The sequence below is a fragment of the Cynocephalus volans genome, chromosome 3 (assembly GCF_027409185.1).
Source record: "Cynocephalus volans isolate mCynVol1 chromosome 3, mCynVol1.pri, whole genome shotgun sequence".
Classification (NCBI taxonomy): Eukaryota; Metazoa; Chordata; class Mammalia; order Dermoptera; family Cynocephalidae; genus Cynocephalus; species Cynocephalus volans.
In genome coordinates this window covers 133,806,422-133,830,949 of record NC_084462.1, presented here as the reverse complement: position 1 = coordinate 133,830,949, position 24,528 = coordinate 133,806,422, and the positions used below count along the sequence as shown (strand labels likewise).

General features: G+C 41.5%; 1 protein-coding gene and 1 pseudogene across 4 annotated transcripts in view; one reads left to right on the top strand and one right to left on the bottom strand.

Annotated features, from left to right (window-relative positions):
• CDKL1 (cyclin dependent kinase like 1) overlaps positions 1–24,528 on the top strand; it is a 54,814-nt gene that overhangs the window by 5,343 nt on the left and 24,943 nt on the right. For all 4 annotated transcript variants that reach the window (XM_063091408.1, XM_063091409.1, XM_063091407.1 and 1 more), the window contains exon 2: positions 23,613–23,734. In XM_063091408.1, the coding sequence (XP_062947478.1) occupies positions 23,613–23,734 (122 nt within the window). The remainder of the gene's footprint in view (positions 1–23,612; positions 23,735–24,528) is intronic.
• On the bottom strand, positions 15,784–18,399 carry LOC134371753 (double homeobox protein A-like; annotated as a pseudogene).

Here is a 24,528-nt window from a genome sequence, read left to right as displayed (position 1 = left end):
GGGATGGAAAGGCGGATACGGAGCACTGGTCCTGGTACACTCACATTTGGAGGTCAGGAAGATGAGGAGGAACGAGCAAGGGAGGCAAGAAAGGGTGATCTGCATGGTAGCAAAACCCAGAGAGCAATGTTCTTAGAGCCTTACTGAAGAAAATGTTTCAAGAAGGAGGGGACAGGCAAGGGCGTCAATGTTCCCCATTAGTACAGATAGAGGGTTAGCCACTGGCTTTGAAAATATGAAGGTCATGTGAGGTCTTGACAAAAGCTGTGTAGGTGGAGTGGTAGGAATGAAAGCTTCTTCAGCAACGGTTCAAGAGACAAATAAGAGGAGCAAAGTGGAGACAGTGATATAGGCAGCTGTTTTGAGTTTTATCATAAAAGGAAGCTGAGAAATGGGGCAGAAGGATGTGGGGTCAAGAGAGGGTAGTGAGGGTTGGTTTTGTTGTCATTGTGCAGCTGGCCGGAACAGGAATTGAACCCTGGACTTGGTGTTATCAGCACCACACTCTAATCAATTGAGCTAAACAGCAAGCCCGGAGAGAACTTGATGTTGTAGGAAGGAGAGAATTTCTAGAACCATGATTTTTACACTACTAACCCGAACCATGATCAAATATATATATATATATATATATATATATAGCATAATAAAAGAGCAATTCATGGGCCATCTGGGAGATTATGCTACTGCTTATTTTATTTGGAATATTGCTGGATTCTTTACATGCAAGTCCCACAGCTGGCTCCAAGCTATGGGTGTAGAACTTCTTCCACTAGGGTATATGACATCTTCTGATTTGCATATGACACATGAACCCTACAGGAAAGAATTCAACCCCTTTCCATAACTTGGGTTTAAACATATTAAAGATATATTGGATGGGAGGTGGGGTGGTCACGACAGAAGCCAGATTACAGAGAGGGACAAGATTCTGAAAGAAAATCACCTTAAATCCAGAAGTTGGTGGGCTGACTGGTTAGCTCAGTTGGTTAGAGCGTGGTGTCATAACACCCAGGTCAAGGGTTCAGATCCCCATACTGGCCAGCTGCCAAAAAGAAAAAAGCTGTTGGGCATGATGGGCTGGAGTCATCACAGGCCTGTGGTGGGAAATGGGTACTGGTTCTGCATAAAACAGTTGGATAAAGTTGAACCCAACAGGCCCCCTGGAGAATATCTGTGTGTCTAACAGGGAAAGAGCTGTGTAGTTCAAAACAAACACAAATCAACCAGCCCAGAGTAATTGTTCTGCTAAGGTCCCAAGCCTCTGTGCTGCTGAATCTTCTCTCTGTGGAATGAAAATGGTAGAATTGTTGGAAAAGGAAGGAAAGAATTCCAACCAGTAGTGGCAGAAAGAATAGGTGTTCCTAGAGGAGTTGGAGGACAGGACAGTGCTACCATGGGTGCCTGGATGACTTCCATCTGTGCCTATGGTACGGGGACATTAGAATAGCTCAGACTGCAATCATTCAAGGGCTGAAAGCAACAGCTAGGTCATGATCTGTAATAACTCTCCCTCCAGAAGACAAGAAAAACAGGAGAGACAAATAAGGAGAAGGAGTCCTATATTGCTATTTGGCAGGTAGGGGCTGGTGACCTAGTAGACTTGGGCAAACTGCCAAGTATTGTTACCTAGGATGCACAGATTACACTAATAACAGCCTTAAAAGGTGATATCGTTGTCCCATTTTACAAATGGATTCAGGAGGTTAATGATTTGCCAAGGCCTCTTGGTCAGTAAGCTGGAAGTAGACACAGTTCTGTCTGTGCCTGAGTCCGTGCCCTTATGTTTGCACACGTCACAGCCATCGTGTTACACCAGAACCACACTCTGAGGTCTCCAGGACTGGTCCTCAGAATTCATTCTGCCCTTGTGCAGCAGGGCGTTAGCTGTGAGGCTCATGGCTTCCCCAGAAATATGAGTGAGGATTTTTGCTGGAACAGCAGGTCTTTCCAGCTCTCATTCCATAATGCTATCGATTTCTTTAGAGGGCAAAACATTATGGTTTGCCACCAACAAAGATGAGTCTAAGCACAGGGGGAAAATGTGCATTACAATACACTGCATGCATTCTTAATGAGAACTATATCACCATCAAGAGGGTGAAAACTGGTCCTTGGTGAGGGGGGGAGTCTAACTTTTTATTGTATAAATCATAGACATACATATAGTGCATGCACAGATATACAGTATATTTGTGGTATTAAAATCTCATTGGTTAGTGATTAAGACAAAATGTGTGAAAAGACTCCTTAGGGGGACAAAAGTGAAAAAGGAACACAGGGTGTGGGCAAGGGGGACTGTTGAGTGTGTACTGTGTGCCAAAGCCATGTGTCATTGACTTTAATTAATCAGGAGTAGTAATAACCTACAGAATGTTCAGAGCATCCCCTTTTCCCCACTATCTCTTCACTTTCAATAGCCTTCCAGCAGGGACAGCAGCTGCAGTTGGGGACTTCAGTTTCTGATCCTGCTCAAAGCTGTAGAGTGACCTTGGTCAAGCTCTATGCCTCCTGGAACCTGGCCCACCTCATTTCCATGATTTATGTCCCTGTTTGGAAGTGCTTGCTGACTTTTTGCTGAGGGGAGCAGAGTGCTCTTGGGCCAAACATCTCACAGAAGTCAAGCAGCCCCGAGGCTGAAAGGGGAGGAAAGTAGAGGGTCAGAAGAGCACAGCAGAGAGAAAAATGCAGGCAGAAGGGCAGAGGGTGGGATTGAAACAAGGTGCTGCTGCCAAGAGAGGCACTGTAGGCAAAGCACAACCTCCCCCAGGAGGGTCGCTGCCTTCCAGTAGCAGACCATAAATACTGTTGAGTATAAATTACCATCCTGGTGACTGTGCTATGAGATGTAGGACTGTCAAGGTTGCCTGTTATCCAAAGCATTTAAGTGCTTAATTGAATGTGCTCTCTGCCAGAGCCCCATTCCACTAAATGCTAACACAATACCTCGTAAATACTCCCTAGCATCAAAATCTAATTAGAGCTTTCATAATTTTTAAAGGCTTCTGCTCTCCCAATATTAGTTGAAGGAGTATTTTCCAACTTAATAGAAACCTCAGTGGGAAATCCTGTGACATATTTAAGAATTTAGTGCTGCTGTTGCTAAGAGGAGCCATTTCTGCCCCTTCTCTTCAAATGGTTTCAATGGCTTGTTGAAATGAATTAGTAATATATATCTATAATTTGTTTTATCCATGTTCAGCATTCTCTGTTACAGATTATGAGAGATTATGAACTCAAATATCTGTGGGGATCACACTGCTAACATAAATACATGAAGCAGGCTGGAGGTAGGACAAGACGGAGAGGTGGAGACTGGGGCAAACTAGAGACCTCATGTCTCATTTAAAGTGGACAGCCACTGCTCTGCTCCACTGACCATGAGCAGGGTGCTAGAGTTTCAGAGTCTTTTTAAAAAGTCAGAAATCAGAATTTTATGTAAAATCTCCTGGGATTTTCCCTACAAGTTTTTATTTTGAAAAAAATTTTAAATATACAGAAGTGGAAGAATAGTACAATGAATACCTGCATACCCCTAACTAGATTCATTCATCAACTGTCAGAATTTTGCTGCATTTCCTTTTTGTCTCTGTCTCTCTCTCTCTCAAACACACATGCACACTTCTTTGGCTGAGCCATCTCCCTAAATATTTAGCATGAATCTCCTGGGGCAAAGACACTCTTCTACATAGCTGCATTGTGATTTCCACACTCAAGAAATTTATCATTGACTCAATACTATATCTAATATACAGTCTATGCTCAAACTTCTCATATTGTCTCAATAATAGTTATATAACTGTATGTATAACTAAGTAACTATATAAATATATAGTTATTTTTAAAATTCAGGATCTAATCAATGACCATACGCTGCATTTAGTTGTCATGGCTCTTTAGTCACCTTTAATTTAAAAGAGTTCTCCACCTTCTTTATTCTTTTCTTGGTCTTTCATGGTATTGGCATTTTTTCAAAATCTGGGCCAGTTGTTTTGCAGAATGTGCCTCAACTTGAATTGCCTGGCTGTTTCCCCATGATTTGATCCAGGTTAAATGTTTTGGGTAAGAACACTACGTGGGTGCGACTATGTCCGTCGCACTAGTTCCCATCAGGAAGCACTAAATGATGACATTTTGTCCCATAATTGGTGCTGTCAGTTTTAACCTCTGTTTAAGATGGGTCTGCCATATTTCTCAATTGTGAAGAAACATTTCCCCCTTTATAATTAATAAGTTTTCTTGGGGTGATACTTTAAAACTGCGTGACTCTCTTGTTTCCCAACAACTTTCATCCAATGGTTTAAATGTCCATTGATATCCTTGCCTGAATCAATGGTAAGAGTTATTGTAAAATGTTTATTTTTCTGTAATTCTTTCTACATGCATTAGCTATAATTTTTCTGTAAAAAAAAAAAGAGCTTTCCTTTACCCTCCACTCTCTACTTTTTAGTATCGCTGTGGATTCATGGATTTTTTTATTCAACAAAATACACGTCATCCCTGTCATTATTCTTTTTGATTCTCAAATTGTCATGCATTTGGCCATTTGAGGCTCCTTTGATCTAGTTTCTGTGTCCTGACAGATGTCCATCATGCTTTCGGCATCACTTTACTGTATGGCGTAACAAAATGTCCCAGGCTTATTCTGCCCCCTGGAATCCACCATTTCTCCGAGGACCCCTGGTTCTTTTTAGTGAGAATGAAATGTCTTGACTTCAAAATGATGACAAGTAATTTTTAAAAATTTTAAACAACATTCAGGCCAAATGAAACACATCTGCAGATAATGTTTGGTCTGCAGGCTGCCAGTTTGGGGCCTTTGGATCCAGATGTTCTCATTAGAGACTAGCAGAGATCTGGCCCATTGTTGTTCACTACTAATATAAAGACTCATGATGGGAGTTGGTATGAACTGGTTGTCAGTAGCATGCAAGACTAAGCAGAGCATTCCCTTGCCCACAATGATAGTAACCAAACAAAGTTCCCTGATCATCAGCTCTCCGTATTTGTTCAACAAGTGGAGACCTGTTTAATTTTATTTTTGCAAGATAATATACTAACTGCAAATAGTAACAGACTGTTTTGTTTGTTTATTAGAAGATTTTTTGGCTTACTCACAATGTGTTTATCCAGAAAGATTGTATTCCTGCTGTATAGTGAACTGCTAAGTGATAAAGCTGCCATGCAAGTACTTCAAGAACAAAAGAAACAGATATCAACAAGCTGGCTTCTTAAAGACACCAAGTTTGTAAGGGGATTAAGCACTGACCACCATCTGTCAGTGTCCTAATGCTCCTACACACTTCCTGCCACATACCTTAGACTCTAGAAAATAAAATATCACAGAGCAGGAGGAGACAGAACAAGTGATTTTATAATTCACATTGACAAAAATATAATTATACTATTGCTTTTTTTGCCACTTAAATTAAATAATTTATTTCTAACCAATAAAATTTCTAGGGAGACAACCTGTATTACATATAGTTATTATAAAACATCCAAGCCACACTAGAAGGTGGTAATTTTTATAAGGAATGGAAAATTTTTTAAATAGACAAGGCTTGTGTCTTTCACTTTAAATTTTTTTAAATGCTTTAATTTACCTTTTTATTTGTCTTAGGCCACAAATTTCCTTTCAACTGGCATATTTTCTTGCTAATTGTTAACCTTCTTTATTGCTTATTAACTTTAAAAGCCCTGTAGTAAAAATACTGTTGGGTAAAGTCAGCTGGGTGAAATTCTTTGAACTCCATCTGTCTTTTTGTTGGAGTTTCTAAACCAACTGATGCTATCAACCACACATAAAAACCATACAAATAACTATCAGTATGTTGCTGCATTCAGTTTTGGCTGTGTCAGTGTTATTTTTCATTTTGATCCCAGTTGTAGTACCTTAATAGTCAATAAAACAGATCAGGTATCCTCTGTGTGCATCGTTAGCCTGTGCTAATTCCTGCTGAGAGGAATCCAGAAGAAATCTCAGTTCAGTCTCTGGCCAGAGGACCAGCCGGGTACATTCTGTTCTCTCCATGTGGTCTCCAGCAAACCTAAAATAAATATCAGGCCCTCAATCTCTCCACCCAATGATTCCAGCTTTTTCAGTATTCCTCCACTCCATATTGTCACAATTTTTTCTTCTCTAGCTGTCCCAGAAACAAGACATTAGCCAGGGCTCTCAGCATTTGGAGGAAATGTGGGATCAAGGCAGCTTCCCTTTACCAAAAGAGAGTGTTACAGAAGAATTCCTCAGCAACACCCAGAGGGGTGAGGAATATTTTCCTCTAGGCTGGGGAGAGTAGTCATAATCTAAATAGCTTTTTTCATAATGAAAACAGTTCCCCCCTCCACCCAAAGCTGATCTATTAACTAGCTCTCTGAAACGAACTTCAAAATATTTATCTTGGTTTTTCAATATAGTGAAGGGACTAATGCAAATCATTTTAATCATTTTAAGCTATTTGTATGATAAAGTGATATATCCTTATGTCAAAAAAACAAAACACAAAAACTTGAAGGTACAGGAGAATGTAAAGTGAAGAGGCAGCCCACCTTGCCCTTTACTCTCCGTTCTCTCTCCCCCAAACCACCAGTTTGTCATGTTTCATTCCAGATGTCTGTGCTCGTACAAAGACATATATTACCTTTTCAAAAAGAGATATAAATGCTGTCATATTGTATATACTGTTCTGAAATTTCCTTTTTGCATTTAATATATTTGGACATCTTTCCAAGGCAACACATACAGACATGCCTCATTCTTTTTAATAGCTGCATAATATTTCATCATCCGAGTGTACTGTAAAGTCCTATGGTTTATTTCACTAATTATGTATTAATGGACATTGAGGTTTTTCCATTGGCCAATCATGTACATGTAAAGGTTTGCACATTTGAGAGAATATTGGGGACAGGAAGCTTGATTTTCACATGTGGCTCATTGGGAGAACCATCAGTTGATGGAGACATAGCACCGTGTGATGGCTGCTGTCCAGTGCATATACCCGAGGGGCTGGGCTACAAATTCCATCATTCTTCTAGTCTAGCTAGTTGTAGGTGGTGAGGTATACAGTAGAACCATGGCCATAAGCTGATTATCATGCCTCCTTTGCTGTAAAATGGGACTCTTGGTCTGATGTTATGTGGACTCCCTTGCCAGTTAAGCAGGCATTCCCTATGCCCTTGGGGTGTGCTGTGAGCAGGAAAGGTAAAACCCGTCTCTAGAGTTAGTATCAATTCCAGTGAGGACAAATTGTTACCCCATCCACATAGTGGCCGGTCTCCTTAAAGGACAGCACATATCAGGGGCTCAGCATCAGTTTCTGCTGCTGGCAGGTTGGGTCTTCAGCAGCAGCTGCTAGATCACCCTTGGAGAGAGGGAGCCAGTGCTGTTGGGCCATGCATAACCATCATCCCTGCAGCCAAGGCCATTCTGTTCATGGGACGATTACGTAAGCACTGAGTTGGCTAAGGATAGAGGAGGCTGACACCCACCAGAAAAGACATCCTCTCTGCCTAGTTGCTCAATGCTTCCTCTGTAATAGATGATCTGTGGTAGCCATTAGTATGACATCCTCAAGCTCTGTGCCCACTCCCACAAGTGGAATTTGTGCCTCTTCTCTAAATGATTTTTCCATCTTGCTCCTTCCAGACTTTTAACCAACTAGACAGCTATTTTCTACTGCCATGGGTTCATGCATATCTTAGGTCCCTTCTTCCTCGATTCAAAGTGAACCATCAAGTGCACTGCCTAAAGCTCTGTTCATTGCGAGGATTCACTTTCACCGTGGTCCCTCAAGACCTCTGCTGAGTAGGAATACAGTATGGGAGCAATCCATTTTCAACCAGTGCCAGCATAATGAGCTGATCCATCTGTGAGCCAGGCTTGAGATTTTCCCCCTCCGTTACTTAGAAACTCTTGCTGAGCCATACATGTGAGCAAAAGGAGAGGCAGCAGTGAAACAACACAGGTGACATGGGGGCGGTGCCACCTCTTTTTTGTAACTTGCTTGTTCTCTCCAGACCCGCTTGAGCCTGATACTGAATGTATAGTTTTCATAGTACAATGGATTGCTGCTGCGTCCATTCAGTCTCGTGACAGTGGGTCTCTTATCCAGCTCACAATGGCCAGCTCTGAGTTACACAACCACTTAATGTCTCATGGTTAGGTGCTCACTCTCCTAAGGCCCAATAACATGCCAGGAGCTGGGCATGACTGGATATGCTGGGTCATATGGCCTGAGTGGTAGGGCAGCTTTGACCTGTGGCAAAGTTCTCTCTTGCTCTGGGTCCTACTCAGTGTTGGCAGCCTTCCACCTCACTTGGTAAATTAGAGCAGTATTCCCAAGGGCTGGATATGCTGCCTCTAAAATCCAAAGACTCCTGCAAGAGCAATACCTCTTTTTTCGTGATAGGGATACAAGGTGCAACAATTTGTCCTTTATTTTAAAGAGGATGTCTCGGCATTCTCCAAGCCATTGGACTTGTAGAATATCACCTATATGCCATTCCTCAGAGGATTTTCTCCCACCCTCTGGCACACAGGTCTTAATTGGACATCCAGAGTCCTTGCCATTTCTGCTCACCAGGAGGTCCAATTAACATGATATAAACAATACAGTGGACCAGCATGATAGTCTGTGGAATGTCAAGACCATCAAGGTCCCTGTGGACTATATTGTGACAGAGGGCAGGAGAGTCAACCTAGGCCTTGGGCAAGACAGCAAATGTGAACTGCTGTCCATTCCACAAAAGGTGAACTGCTTTTGATCCCACTTACTGATTGAGATTGGAAAAAACACATGCACCAGATCAATAGCTGCATGTCAAGTGCCAGAGACTGTGTATATCTGTTTTAGCAAAGATACCACATCTGGCCCAGCAGCTGCAATTGGAGCTACAATTTGGTTGAGTGGGGATACAATGTGACCCCCTACGTTCTTCACGTCTTTGATGGTAGTGCTCATCTCCACAAGATCTCCTGGGATGTGGTTTTGCTTCCGATTTGCTATTTTGACCAGGATTACATTGGGTGGGGTGGTGGGGGACAGTTTCAGGGGCTTCTATTTGGCTCTTTCCACCATATTGGCTCTTACTCCACAGGTCATGAAATCAGTGTGAAGATTTGCCAACTGCTAGGTGTATCTATCCCAGTTTTTCATGTGGGAGTGGAGGAAATAATCTCAAGTGTGGATGCATGGACCTGTTAGGACCACTGTGAGTCAGTGCTCTAACCTGAGACCATGACAGCATTTTGGGTCCCCAGATACCAGTACTGGCTCAGACCTGTAGCCACAGCCCTTGAAAGGTCTGAGTATTTCCCTTCCTGCAGTTACTCTGGTAAATGGTCACAGATCTCTGTGGGAAACGGTTGAGAAATACTTGTGGTGGCATCATAGGCTCCTTCCTCAAGGTGACTCAGTCAACAATGCTTTGGTCTGTAAACTGACTTAGATCTAGAAATTGGGTGAGGAACTGCAATTTTCCATTCTAGCACTTGACATCAACTTTCCACTGGCCATCTCTCAATTTTTCCAACTAATACAAGCCAAGTAACACACTGGCCAGCTGCCCTCCTATCTCACTTATAGGAGCTCCATGGTGAGGTCCTATCTGTGCATCCGCACAGATTTCTGTGAAATAAGGCATCCCAGCCTTGCTTCCCATTATGGTAATGACGTGCACTTTGCCACTCTTAGCACCTGGTTTCTGCCACACTGAAATCTCATTGCTTCCATTGGACTCAGAGAGCCTAGTTCCACAGTTGCTTCTCTAGCCCTCTGAGGATAGCCATCAATGAGCTTCTCAAAGATGACAGTGACCTCCTTACTGCTCTTTAATATTTCAGTGAAGAGAGTATCCTCTGGGCCTTGCAAGGAAACATAATCATGTGGTGGATTCTGCAGTCCCACATAATACATTCATTCTAAATATTTCTATCTCCTTGAGTTCCCAGACCCCTTCCTCAATACTCTACCAAGGCAGTTCCAGCATGTGTACCTTATCTACTGAAAGCTCAACCTTCAAAGAGCTATGCAACATATTTAAGACTGTCTCCAGGTGTCCTTGTCAGGAATTAAGTCCCAAGTCACAAGAGAGTGCTCCCAAATCAATTAATTTCCCCTATCTGGCCTTACGTTTCAGTACTTCCATGGCCCAACACCCTCAAAATTCCTGGTGGTACATATGAGCCAGGTGTTGTAATTCTCTGGGTGTAGTTATTTCCTCCCAGAGCAAGAACCTTATTGCTCTCCTCGTACACTGCTACCAGCTCATCCTGGCTATATGTCTGTGGGCCCTGGGAGGGGGTGGGATAGACTGTAAGGAGGACAAGTGTCTCCTCCTAAGGAGGCACCTGCATCAGGGCAGGGACTTTCAGGGTCTCAGTGTAACAGGAAGCAGACCACCTATGGCAACGGGGCAGAAGCTGCTGCTCCTCACCCAGAGGGTTCAGGGAAATTTGAGGATTTAAGATTATCAGGCTCTTACCCCCAAATGTCCCTATCCTGATCTCAGGATCCTTCTCTTTTCTCACCACGGCCCTGGCTTTGGCATAAGAGACCTGTCAAGGCTGTATATTGTCTCCTTTGGAGCTCTGCTAGTCTTGAAGTTAAGTCCTAAGACTGATTTTCTGCACAACCCTGTGTCAGCAGGAGATAATGCTCTTACATATAGCCGGAGAGGCGTTCTGACTCCCACGGTTGACCGGTGGCTAACCCAAACCTATCATTTTCTCTTTTCTTTTTTCAATGATCTGAAGGTGTTAACAAAAGCCAGCTCATTCAATAATCCCCATAATTACCGTCGCCCCATACCACTTCTGTGCCGCCGCTATTGCCTAATCCAACCTGCACCTCATTCAAAACCACCTCTGATGAAAGTCTTGGTAGTTGCATTGCTGCAACGCCTCAGGGCTTCCTCCCACCCCACTTGCCACAGTTGGGCCCTTGTTGCCATCTGACTGGTAATCGATCCAGTTCCAGAATTCCATTCTGAAGATCTGCTAGCTAGGGCCACTTCAGTGCCAACAGCCTTAGCTCGTGCACCTCCTGGAAAGTAATGTCTGAGACAAGGGACTGTTTTCATATTTTGTAAAGTGATGCCAGAGAGCAGGAGTTGGGGACAGGAGAGAGGACAAGGAAGGAGGAAAAAACAGTGCAAGGGACAGCAGAGACTCATCCAGGTCTCTTTAAGGAACCCAAGGAAGAGAAGAGGACTTTTCCCTACACCTCCTGCCCCCCATTGGTCAAAGATTCCCCCATGGAGTGTTAACTCCTGCAAATGCAGAATCCCACAGCATCCCACACCTCAGACCACAGGAGCCCTGGGGCAGAAAACAAAAGTAACAACACCGCTGAAGTGAGGTTCTGTCAGGTTACATGCACTCAGAGCTGGCTGCTGCAGCAACGATTAAATTCAAAGATGGGCCAAATGGATGGGAAGCAGGACACAAGAGGCACTAAAACTTCCTTGCTGTTCCAACAAACACCCAAGGCAGGATTCCACAGAAGAGCCTTTGGAATGGTACTTCCTACTGCCTGCAACATTTTCCCAGACACCCTCATGACATTTACTTTCTTCAGATCTTTTTTCAGGGAGATCTTCCCTCTTTTAAGTTGCAACCCTCCCCCCAACCATGCTCTGCTCCTACTTACTTTCTTTCTTTCCATAAGACTCATCAACATCTAGCCTGCTTGGATAAAAGTTTCTGGAGAGCAGAGATTTTTGCAAGCCTTGTTGAGTATCGTATTCCCAGAGTTTAGAGTAATGTCTGGCAGAGAGTAAGGTACAGAATATGTTCTTGAATAATAAAATATGACAAATGATTATATGAAAATAGAATAATCTTAAAATATTTTATATATTTTCTATTTCCATATATTTTTAATAAAATTATTTAGTAGCTTCTATTTTCATATATTTTTATAACATTACTCAGTAGCTTGCCTTCCTCACTCAATAATACATCATTGTCATTATGACAATAGATAGACCTCTATTAATTTCACTCTTTTTAATAGTTGTATAGTATTTTCTATTTCATGATTTGAATATACCACCATTTATTTAGCCATCCTCTTCTATGAAAGGTTGGTCATGCTGTTTCCAGTTGTTTGCTTCCACAGACAATGTTGCATAAATATCCTTGTACGTGTATTTTGATGCAATGGTGCTTTTATTTATATAAGGTATATCTCAGAAATAGAATGCTGGTAAGAGGGTGTGTGTGTGTGTGTGTGTGTGTGTGTGTGTGTGCGCGTGTGCACGCACGCGTGTGTGTTTTCAATAGACTTTATTTTTTAGAACAGCTTTAGATTTACAGAAAAATTGAGAAGATACTACAGAGAGTTCCCATATATCCTGTACCAATTTCACCCATTAACATCTTACATTAGTGTGGTACATTTGTTATGATTAATTAAACAATGTTGATACATTATCATTAACTGAATTCCATGCTTTATTTATGTTTTCTTAGTTTTTATTGAATTTCCTTTTTCTGTTCCAGGATCCCATCTAGGATATCACATTACATTTAGTTGTCATGTGTCCTTAGGCTCCTTTTGTCTGTAACAATTTCTTAGACTGCATGTGTTTTTGATGACCATGGCAGTTTTGAGGAGTACTAGTCAGATATTTTGTAGAATGCCCCTTTATTGAAATTTATTTGGTGTTTTTCTGATGGTTAGTCTGGGGTTATGGCTTTTGGGAAGAAGCCCACATCACATGTTGTACCTACTGTCAACATGATTTATCACTGTTGATGCTGACCTCGATCACGTGGCTGAGGTAGTATTTGTCAGGTTTCTCCACTGTAAAGTTATTATTTTTCTGCCTTTCCGTACTGTACTCTTTTGGAAGGAAGTCACTATGTGCAGCCTACACTTGCAGAGTAAGGAGTTAGGTTTCTTGAAGTTGGAATATCTACATAAATCATTCAGAATTCATCTATATAGGAGATTTATCTACTCTCTCGTACTTATTCATTCATCTATTCATTCATTGATTCAATCCATCATTTATTTATATCAATATGGACTCATGGATATTGTGTCCCTTTGACATACCCCCATCAGCGTAGGGTTTGTTTTCATTTTTCTTTTAGCATTTCCTTGCTTCGTGGCACTACAATACACTCCGGGCTCATCTTGTATATTTCCTGCCATAATGCTGGAATCAGCCATTTCTCCAAGGAGCCTGGTTCCTTTTATTAGACAATGAGATTAGAAACAAGATCTAAGCACTAGGTGTGCTTGCTGCCACTGATGTGTGGCTTCTTCTAGGCCCTCTCAGCTGATAGAGCAAGGTAATATATGTATGTATACTAACCTGTATACATACGCATATCTAGAGTTATTTCTCTGTGTAACCATCTGTATTTATTTTAAGCTAAACATGAGTTCATACTCATGTCTTCAACTCTGATCCATGGATGGATTAGATCATGGCTCTAATGGGTCATTCTAGCCCCTCCCGTTGTCTACCTGTAAACTTATGTCAGCACCTTTCCTCCCCACACCCTTCAGTGAGGTTGTTTCATACATCTGTAACAGTAAAATTCTTTTGTCACAGTGTTGATTCTGTCCTAGGATTCCCCAGCTTCCTAAATGACTTTTTAAAACTTTTCATACATTAAGGTTCACTCTTTGTGCCGTCAAGTTCTGTGGGTTTTGATAAATGCATAATGTCACATATCCACCATTACAGTGTTGGGGCACAGGGAGTGGTACCCCAAAGTGAAGTTCTCAGAAGCAGCCTCAAAAGCCAAGTTTTCCTCTGACCTTCTCCTACCCTCCTGTCTCCCAGCCTCATTCTCCCCTGAGGCAAACCATAGAAACTAGAATCCCGCTTTCCCAAAGTGGGTCATAGAAACCAGAACCTCCTTTCCCCAAAGCCAGCTATAAAAACTAAAATTATACCCTAATCTTAGCCCCATCCCACTCCCCGCCTTTCTATTTTAGAGTTGGCCATAAAGAAATTCTCAGATCTACCTTCTCTGATTGTAGGTCATAAGACCCCCATTCCAGAAAGGGTCCTGCCACATACCTGGGAGGAAGGAAAGCTGCATAGAAAGGCCAAGAAGAATCTGAACAGACAGGCCTTGCTGGGTTTTCCCTGCTCAGTCTATCAGCATCAGATTATACTTTTCTTGTCCAATCACATTTCTGTGTGGCTATGCCTGCTTCATAGAACCTAAGCATAAAAATGAACAGTTTTCCCTATATCTTTGGGTCTTTATTCTGAAGTCTCCCATGCCACATAAAACTATGATCAAATAAACTTGTTATGCCTATTTTTCCTATTAATCTGTGTGTTTTTCAGCGGATTTTTCAGAGAACCTTCAGGGGGCCGAAGGGGAAGTCTTCCCTTGACCACCAAAACAGTATACAGAATAGTTTTGCTGTCCTAAAAAGTCCTGTGTGTCTCATCTATTCAACCCTCCCCTGCATCCTCTGAACCCCGTAACCACTGATCTTTGTACTGTCTCTATAGTTTTTTTGTTTTTGTTTCTTTTACATATTTGTACACCAATGCTCATGGCAGCATTATTCACAATAGCCAAAAGGTGGAAATGAACCATTTGTTGTATGATACAAACAAATATATTATATATAGTATGCACATACAATGGAATATTATTTAGCTATAGAAAAAGGACAGAAATTCTGTCACATGCTACAGTATGGATGCAAGTTGAAGACTTTGTGCTAAGTGAAATAAGCCAGATACAAAAGGACAAATGTTGTATGAGCCCACTTATATGAAGTACCTAGCACAGTCACATTTGCCTAGACAAAAAGCAGAATGGTGATCGCCAGTGGCTGGGGGAAGTGGAGAAAGGGGAGTTATTGTTTAGTGGATACAGAGTTTCAATTTTGCAAAATGAAAAGCGTTCTGGAGATGGACGGTGGTGATGGTTTTACAACGAGGTGAATGTGCTTAACTGTACACTTAAAATGATGAAAATTTTATGTTGTGTATATTTTACCACAGTTTTAAGAATCCAGTTTTCTCTAAGGAAAATGAACACAATCTTAGGTACAAACAAGTCTCTAAATGTGTTATCTTTTGTTTTTTACATAAGTGGTAGCACATGCAACATATAAAAGAGAACTCTGTTCAGGAGACTTACTTTCTAAATATTTTCTGAGTCAGCCTACCTCTTCTCCATTTCTATTGTTGTTATTCAACCCATTGTTGAAGGTATAGGGATGTTACTTTGTAGATTGTCACTCAATTTCGGTTTGCTTCCTGCTTCCTCATCATCAGTTTAAGGTTACTTACTTTTTGTCAGTAATACTTCAGAAGAGATAGTGTGTCCTTAGTGTGTCACATCAGGAGGCACCTCACACTGGTTTGCGCCATTACTGGGGGAGTGGATTTCAACCACTTGGTTAAGGTAGAGTCCAGGTTTCTCTCCTGCAGAATTACCAATTTTCCTTCTGTAACTAGTAAGTATGTGTGAGGAGATTCTTTGAGAAGATGTACATATGTCTTTGTCATAAGACTTTTACTTTAAGGTCTTAACATCAAGTGATGATTTTTGCCTGAATAATCATTACTGTGATGACTCAAATTATTATTGTTGTTTATTTTCGTTGTCTTAAAGTCTGATGAACTCTGGAGCCAGGCTGAGTCAGTAGGGCTGTGTGGTGTCTCTTGTACTGGTCTCTGCCTCCTGAAGTCCTGTCTACCATCTCCAGAAGACTTAGCTTGCATTCTCAGTAGAAGGGTAGATTCCCAGGAAGACTGTGGGAGAGAATTGGGCCCAGTTTGATGATATCAAATACACTCAATTTGTCTCTGTGTCCACCATGCTCTGGCTCCAGAGAAATAAGAGTTGCTAGTGAGGTTGGTGCCATTTTGTGTACCTTCTATACCTTGAACTCTATTCCTGATATCCTGCCCATGGTCTTGTTCTAAGGACTCATCAGGTTCTCTGGACATGTAATCTAGATCTTTAATTTTGAAATCAAATATGGACTCTTGACTCTGGAACTCTAATTTTTTTGGCAAGTTGTTCTCCGAAATCAATCCCAAAGTAAGGGTTGTTCATAAATGCCTTGATGAGGGTGTGTGATTGAGAGGGGCTGTAGTTAGTATGACATCATCCGGCTTCTCTACTTTGGGTCTGTTCTTCAAGGTGATCTTGCCCATGGCCTTGGCTTGACTGCCCAAGACCAGTCTCCCTAAGGTCTGGTCTTCTCCAAAGTTGGTGCCTAGCTCTTTGATTCTGAAACCGAGTCTGTATTCTTGACTTTTCAGTGTTGATTTCTATGGCAAGTTTTTGTTTGAAGCATAACCTGGGTGAGGTTTTTGGTCGAAGGTGTTGATGAGAATTTTTAATTGATCTTCTGTGAATTTGGTGCAACTGTGCCTACAATTGGTTGATACCAGCTTGTTTCAGAGGGTTGTCTTGAGCCATGCTGGAAGAGACTCTGGATGTCTAAGCATCTGTCTAGGAGACAAATCTGTCTCTATAGTTTTACCTTTCCAGAATGTCATATAATTGGGGAAGAAAGTATGTAACCTTTTCAGACTGGTTAACAATATGCATTTGTGTTTTTTTACATGTTTTTTTACATGTCTTTTGATGGCTTGATAGCTTTTTCTTTTTTTTTTTTTTTTTTTTGCTGAATCATATTTCATTCTGTGGATGTACAATTTGTTTATCCTTTTATGTATAGGATGACACCTTGGTCAATTTTTGATGATTATGAATAAAGCTGTATAAACATTTGCATGCAGGTTTTGTGTGGACATAGTTTTCAGATCATTTGGGTAAATACCTAGGAGTGTGATTGCTGGATCACAGCATAAACTATGTTTAGCTTTGTGAGAAAATGCCAAACTGTCTTCCAAAGTGGCCGTTCCGTTTTGCATTCCCTCCAGCAGTGAATGAGACTTCTAGTTGCTCAGCATTACCACCAGCATTTGGTATTATCAGTTTTTTTGGATTTTAGCCTTTCTAATAGGGGTGTAGTGGTTTTGTTTGCCCATTCATCCATTGATGGACATTTGGGTTGTTTCCATCTTTTGTCAATTGTGAGTAGGGATGATAAAGGGCAGCTCTCCCTTGGCCTCAGTTTCACAGAGCCATAGGGAATGATGGGGACTGTGGTGAACTAAAGTACACAGGCCTTGTCTAAAGTGAACAGCTCCTTTCAGCACTAGCTCATTAATGCCACAGAGACTTCAGGCCTAGAGTTGCTAGAGGTCCAGAATTTTTAAGAGAATATGGTAACCAGAGTTTTAACATAACATTTCCTGATCATTTAAGTGGCAACTAGTATAAAATTCTTCAAAATGCTGTGGGCTAAACAGGGCAAATAATTGACCTTACAGGATGTAGAGCCTGAGCTTATCACAACAGATGGGTGACCAGTAAAGACACAGGGCAGATGACAGATAGAGGAAGCTGCCCAGGGAAAGGATATGTGGCATTCTCAGCTCTGCAGGGAAAATCAAGTAGAGCTCAGGTTAAATTCAGCTTAAAAAATAGAGTTCTTTTTTTTAATATCAGAGAAAATGCTTCAATATTCAAAATACAGAGAGAAAACAAAAGGGAGACCAAAGTAAAATAGCAGCAGCAAAGGCAGAAACTTTGTACATGACAAACTAAATCCGAATCTGAGCAGGCCCATGCTTCTAGAAAAAGAATAACTGAAGGACAGTGTTGATGGCCTGGAAAGGATCACTAAGACCTTCAAGATTGGGCCAGCATGAAACAGAATGCTGTTCACTTGGTTAGAGCACAGTGCTGATAACACCAAGGTCAAGGCTTCGGATCTCTGTACCAGCCAGCCAAAAAAAAAAAGAAAGAAAAGAAAGAAAAAAGTTCAGAATGCTGAAAAATAAAATGAGGGCTGAGGCTTTGGCTTCACATACTCATAAATAGAAAGGAATTTATAATTAAATGGGCCCCAAACTATATCATCACAGTGTGTTTGGTAATGTAGTCTGTTCTATCAAGATGACTTGTATGTCTAGTACATATGTTGGGCAAGGCTGGAAACAGTCCATCTATCATGTTGCTTGGTTCTTCTCATCTAATTCCTTGGTACATCCCTAAAGAGCCCCATTCAGTATTGAGGTAAGAATATCCAAACACTCATAAATGCAAACATTCACAGTATTGGAGATATGATGGAAACCTCCAGGCTTCCAATTGCAAACAGGTTTCAGGACCAGAAGTGTCCCTTTGAGTTCTAACCCTGAGGTCAGTGGAATCAATAGAGAGGAGCAAGGTGGTCTGAGATGCTGCATCCACACACAACTCCAACACGGGGAAGCCCACTGGTGCCTCTCAGTCCTCTCCCCACTTGACTTTCCACAGCATCTGTCAATACTGACCACTTCCTCCTTCCAGGGTATGCCCACGGGGTCATGCTCTGCCATCCCCTCTTATCTTCGGGGGCCTTCTTCCCTTTCTCCTTCTCTGGGGCTCCTCATCTGCCACACATCTGAGTGTTAGGGTTCTTTGAACGTCTTCCCATCTCTCCCTTGCTCTTCTCAGGCAATCTCTTCTATCTCTCTACAGCTTCACTTATACACATGCTGATTCCCTGGCTTTTATCTTCAATTCAAACTCCAGCCAACATGATGACTTCAGTGTGGTGTCTTGGAGTCCCTGCCAACTCAACAAGCCCAAAACAGTGGCTTTTGCCCACCAAAACCTGCTCCTCCTCTCTGACAACCTCATCATCTTCCCCATTGTACAAACCTTTGTGTTATTTCATACCTCTCTCTCCCTCATCCCTCACCTCCAGTCCATCACCACCCCCTGATGATTCTGATAACAAAATATATCTCAGAACCCTGCCTTTCTCTCCATCTCCCCTGCCTCTGCTCTGATCCAAGCTACCATCATCTCTTAGCTATCAACAGACAAGAGCCTGGTCTCCCATCTGTTTTTGCCTCCTCCAAGCCATTCTACATCCTGCCACCACAGTGAGTTATTAGAAACCCAAATGTAGCATATCACATCTTACTAAAATTCCTTCCAGTAGCTTCCCATTGCACTCTGGGTAAAGTGTGAACTCCTTAGCATGGCCCACAAGGCCCACCAGGATCCACCTTCTGGCTGTCTGCCTGGCCTTGGTTCCATGAGCTTGACCTGCAAGCCACACTGTCTTTCAGTTCTTTTAGTCGCCTAAGTTCCCTCCTGGCTCAGGGCCAGTCACTCTGCTACGAAAGCTGGTCTGCCCCTCCAGCAGCACCCCATGCCCTTGGTCTGGTCAAACCTTACCAATCCTCTAGGACTCAGCTCAAGGTCACTTCCTCAGGGCCAGTTTCTCCGAGGCAGCCTAATCTCTTATATATGGAGGGCTTTTACATGGCACTTTTTAATTTAATGCCCGAGTCCCCTATCTTGTTCACCAGTGTGTCTCTGGGCACTGCATCAGTGCCCAGAACAGTGCCTGATGCAGAGTAGGTGCTCTGTAGATATTTGTTGAATGTATGAACGCAGCCGGGACGGGAGAGGGAGTGGCTTCATGAGGGTGCTCTTCCAGAACAAATATCTGCTGCTCTGGAGTATTTTAAGGTCACCTGGAATCCTGGCAACTTAGAGAGAGTTAATAATTGATTTTAAAATATTGATAATTTAATAGTTAACCCCTAATTAGGATTTAGTCTTAGTGATAGTCTTTTCTAAATTAAAATTATTCTGAAAATAGGTTGAGAGGTAAATTATTAGCTATTTGCAATTATATGAAGGTTATCTCGTGGAGGAGGATAGGAGAGACAGGTGATTAGAAATCATGTGACACCTTCCTGTGTTGCTGGACACCTTGAAGCCCTAGAAGGAAGTGCTTTGGGAATGTACATCACAAGCCTCAAGCTGTCTCTGTGCTCCTCAAAGCTGGACTATGGTGAGCTGGCCAGTTAGCTCAGTTGGTTAGAGTGTGGTGCTGGTAACACCAGCGTCTAGGGTTTGATCTCTGTACCAGCCAGCCACCTAAAAATTTAAAATATGTTTTTTAAAAAAAGAAGCTGGCCATGGTATGGTAAAAAGTACTCTTATATTCCTGGTGAAGGGATAAATATGTACAATATTCCTTGTACATTCCTCATGTAACCCTTTTGGAAAGCAATTTGACCGTGTCTATTTAGAGCCATAAAGCTATATTTCTGGGGCTTTACATGGTGCCCAGCTAACTTAATAAACCATTAACTTAATGGCCACTTCCTCAAGGAGATCTGCCCTAGACCACTCCTCACCCTCCAACCAGGTACCCTTTACCTCAATTTTTGTACCACTTATTGTATCTGTAGTTACTGGTCCAACATCTGTATCCCCTCCTGGGTTCTACGCTCCAGAGCATAGGGACAGAACTTTCTTTCTGTGTCTCTGTATCCTCAGGGCTAGCACAGTGCCTTATGTACCTTAAGATAAATAAATAATTGTTGAATAAAATGAATAAAAGATCATCCTAAACACAAATAGATCAACCCAAAGGTAACAATATCAGTAGTTAACCTTTATGGATAGGTTAATATAGAAGGTCCCCGTCTTAACGATGGTTCAGCTTTAAGATCAAGCAGCTGGTAAGTTGTTCATCAAAACCTTGTTTATAATAGTCCCAAACTGGAAAGAACCTACATGTTATTTGAATAGAATGTCATGCAGTTATTAGAATCGAGGTTTTCAAAAAGTGTATAATAACACAGCAAGATGAGTGTAACATAATATTTACTGGGCAGTAGACACTGCTGTGACAATGCCCTTCACCTGCCACAGTGGTTCCCCTTGCTTGGGTTGCACAGTCATAGCTGCGTGCCAGCTGTGTCAGGTTGGGCAGAGGAGGCTGGACGGAGAAAGTGACATCTGGATATGGGAGTGTTTCAGAGACAGGAAACGTGAACAAGTCCTGAAACGAGAGGCAGTGTGGGCCTCCTGGGAAATGAGAGAAATTCAGTGTGTCTGGGAGGAGGTTATAAGCAGTGATGCTGGAGAAGTAAGCAGAAGACAAATGGAGAGGAACTTCGAGACTTGTCCTGGGGCAGCAGTGCCCTCAGGGATCATTGCAGATGTGGACACAGCAAGGTGAAGGCACCAGTCTTGGCATCCAGAAAAGGTCAGGAGATTTGTTTGGGTAGAATTGATGCATTTGCACTTTTGCTAAAAAAAAAAAAAAAAAAGTTGATTAGAGATTTAAGTGAGGACTAGATATGGATCATGGAAAATCAAAAGATGCTGAGATTCAAAGTCTTGTCATCAATATTACATCCTATCAAAATTGCAAATAGTGTGAAAATGAAAATAAAGCCTAGGTATGATGATTTTTCAGAGTCTGAAAGAAAACCTCTTCTTTCTGCTAATCCTGTCATAATTCTGTCATTTAGCCCCTTTGAACTTGGTGTTTGCTTTCTGTTTGAGACATCCAAGCCAGTGCAGCTGATGGGTTTAAGACAGTAGTCAGTTCTGTCCTATGATGTCTGAAAAATGTTAGTTCAGGCTAAAAGTTTCCAGTTATGGTAACATAAATGTGGGGTTTTATAGCTTGGGGTGCCCTTTGTCCTAAGACCCAAATGTGATAAATTGGCTTTATAGTATGTTGGCTGTTTTATAATGGTTTCATCAAGGGTAATGTCTGAAATAGGAATTTCACATCTTAATGATACAAAGAGATCTTACAAAGAAAATTGTTTACTGGTTGGTTGTTTTGTTTGTTTGTTTGTTTTACTTTGTTTTGTTTTGTTTTGCGGCTGGCTGGTGCAGGGATCAAACCCTGGACCTTGGCGTTATTAGCACTGCACTCTAACCAACTGAGCTAACCGGTCTGTGGCTGCTTTTATTCTCACTGCCCATACAAATGTGGTACAGTATTAAGTTCAAGAATTTCAGCTTTTCTTCTTCCACTTTTTATCACTTGAGAAGTACCTGCTTGCCTGTTATTAATACCTCTGGCTACATATTGAATCACCTGGAGAATTTGAGGGAAAAAAATAAAACAGATGCCTGGCCCCTAACTACGACCAAAAGAATTGAAAGTGGGGTTTGGAGATGTATTTATACATCCATGTTCATAGCAGAATTATTCATAATAGCCAAAAGTTGGAAGCAACCCAAGTATCCATTCATCAACAGGTGAATGGATACACAAAATGTGGTACATACATACAATGAAATATTAGTCAGCCTTAAAAATGAAGGGAATTCTGACATATGCTACCTCATGGATGAACCTTGAAGACATGTTATATGAAACAAGTTAGTCACAAAAAGACAAATACTGTATCATTCCACCAGTAGAAGTTACCTAGAGTAGTCAGAATCATTGAGACAGAAAGTAGAATCGTGGTTACTAGAGACAGGGGGTGGGGTGGGAGTGGGAAGCAACTGTGTGATGGATTCAGAGTTTCAATTTTGCACATGAAAAGAGTTTTGGAGATGGATGGTGATAATGGTTACACCTTAATATGATTGTACTTAATATCACTGAACTGTACACTTAAAAATGATTAAGATGGTAAATGTTGTGTTATGTGTATTTTGCCTCAATTTTAAAAATTGGGGGGAAATGTTAATATGGTAAAGCAACACTTGATTGTAAAATTCTTGTGGAAAATTATCTGGTGACACTTTTATTAAAGAATATTTGGAAAAAGAAGAGCAACATGCCAGTGGTTAAAATAATGTGACAATAAAGTTAATGGACATTAATGGTGACTTATGACCTCAGTGGCCCAAGAGTAGGCACTGCAGAAAGGGAATCCGATTGATGTGTTTTCTTGTGAATTTTTTGTCTTCCTTAGTACAAGTCTCTTACTTTCTTCTGAAGAAAAAAGAGATCAGTGCCTAGTTGCAGTTTCTGATAGGATCACATGCAGAAGGGGCCAGGAAGCTAAGGAAAGGATTTATCTCTGCCATGGTCACCACCCATTCCTGCCCATACTCTAAACACACACTTTCAGGCACATCAAATTGGAGAGCCTTCTTCGTTTTTCTGTTTTAAAATGTTTTGTCAGCGTAGGAAACATGATTTACTCACGAATTCACAAATCATTATGGAATGCCTATTATGCACAAGGCCCAGTGCTGGAGGTACAGCAACGTAATTTTGAGCAAACAAGAGAACACAGACCCTGATGCCATGGTTCTTGTACACTATTGAATTTATCTATTGTATCTGTATGTATCTATTGACACCAGAGGATGTTAAACAATTAATTGAATAATAATTACTAAATAAGAATTGCATATTAATTACTTAGTAATTACTTAGTAATTCTGAAAATGTCACACATTGGGGGTCTTTGAGACAGAACCAGTCTAGGAAGGTCAAGGGAGACCTTCTCAGGAAGGTACATTTGACCTGAGATTTGAAGGCTGAGCTTATATTAACATCTCCCCTCCCTTTTCGTTCTCCTTTCTTTTCCAGTCTTCTCATACTTCTCTTAGCCTTCACCAACCACCTAGATTGTAATCATTTTTCACTTACAAACTAGCTTGTAAAGAGAGGTAAGGTAATACTGTTTACAGCCTCCTTTAATCCAAGAAATGAAACTCTTAAAGGACAAACAGCTTTCTTTTTATTGGATCAAAATTAGAGAAAGTTGTCTCAAATTTAACGCAAATTTAGCACCTTGCTTTTTTTTGTTTTCAGCAACTCAAGCATCCCAACCTTGTCAACCTCCTGGAAGTCTTCAGGAGGAAACGGAGGCTTCACCTGGTCTTTGAGTATTGTGACCACACGGTTCTCCATGAGTTGGACAGATACCAAAGAGGGTGAGTGATACATGCCTTACAAACAAGACAAAACAGAAACACACCAGCAGTTGTGAGGGAAAAGTAGCAATGACTCTTTTTAAGTTTAGGCAAGCACAGCCAGTGCTTGTAAAACATACTCTGCTGTGGGGTTGACAGCAGAGAAATTACCAAAAATACTGCAAAAGAGATCATAAGTAGTCGTTTTCGTGAAGAAATGAGCAGCAGCATTATTAGCTTGAACTTGATTTCTTTGGTACATTACTTTTGCATAGAAGCTCTCTCAGTCTCTAAAAAAGAGAAGGAAGGATGTTAGTTACTCTGTGCCTGACAGAGAAGCCTAAGAGCTTGGAAATTGAAAGAAAGAGTCAAAAGACCATACCTAACAGCAAGTTTAATGGAAGCATGGTATTTCGTTGGAAGCAATCTGGGTGTCTACTGTGCTGTATTTTCAGTACTTCTTTGGTTTCAAGTGACAAAAACCCAAGTGAAGCAAGCGCACGTGAAAAAGGAATGTGTTGGTGGTTGTAACTGGGAAGGATGGGGGTGACTATGGGGGCTCTGCTGATCTTATCACACCCTTCGCTCTAGCATATGCGACACCTTTGTGTGCATTAGAAGAAGGCTGGTGAGCAGACAGAGTCTTAGTCTGAAAAAATAAAAAATAAAAAATAATTTAATAAAAGGAGGGGTGGGTCCCTTGTTCCAGCCAATGGCAGCTGCTTGCTGGGGTGAGCAGAATACTGGGCATTTTTAGGTAGGGCACCCTAGGTGGTGGCGCTGTCTTTCTCTCTCTCTCTCTCTCTCTCTCTCTC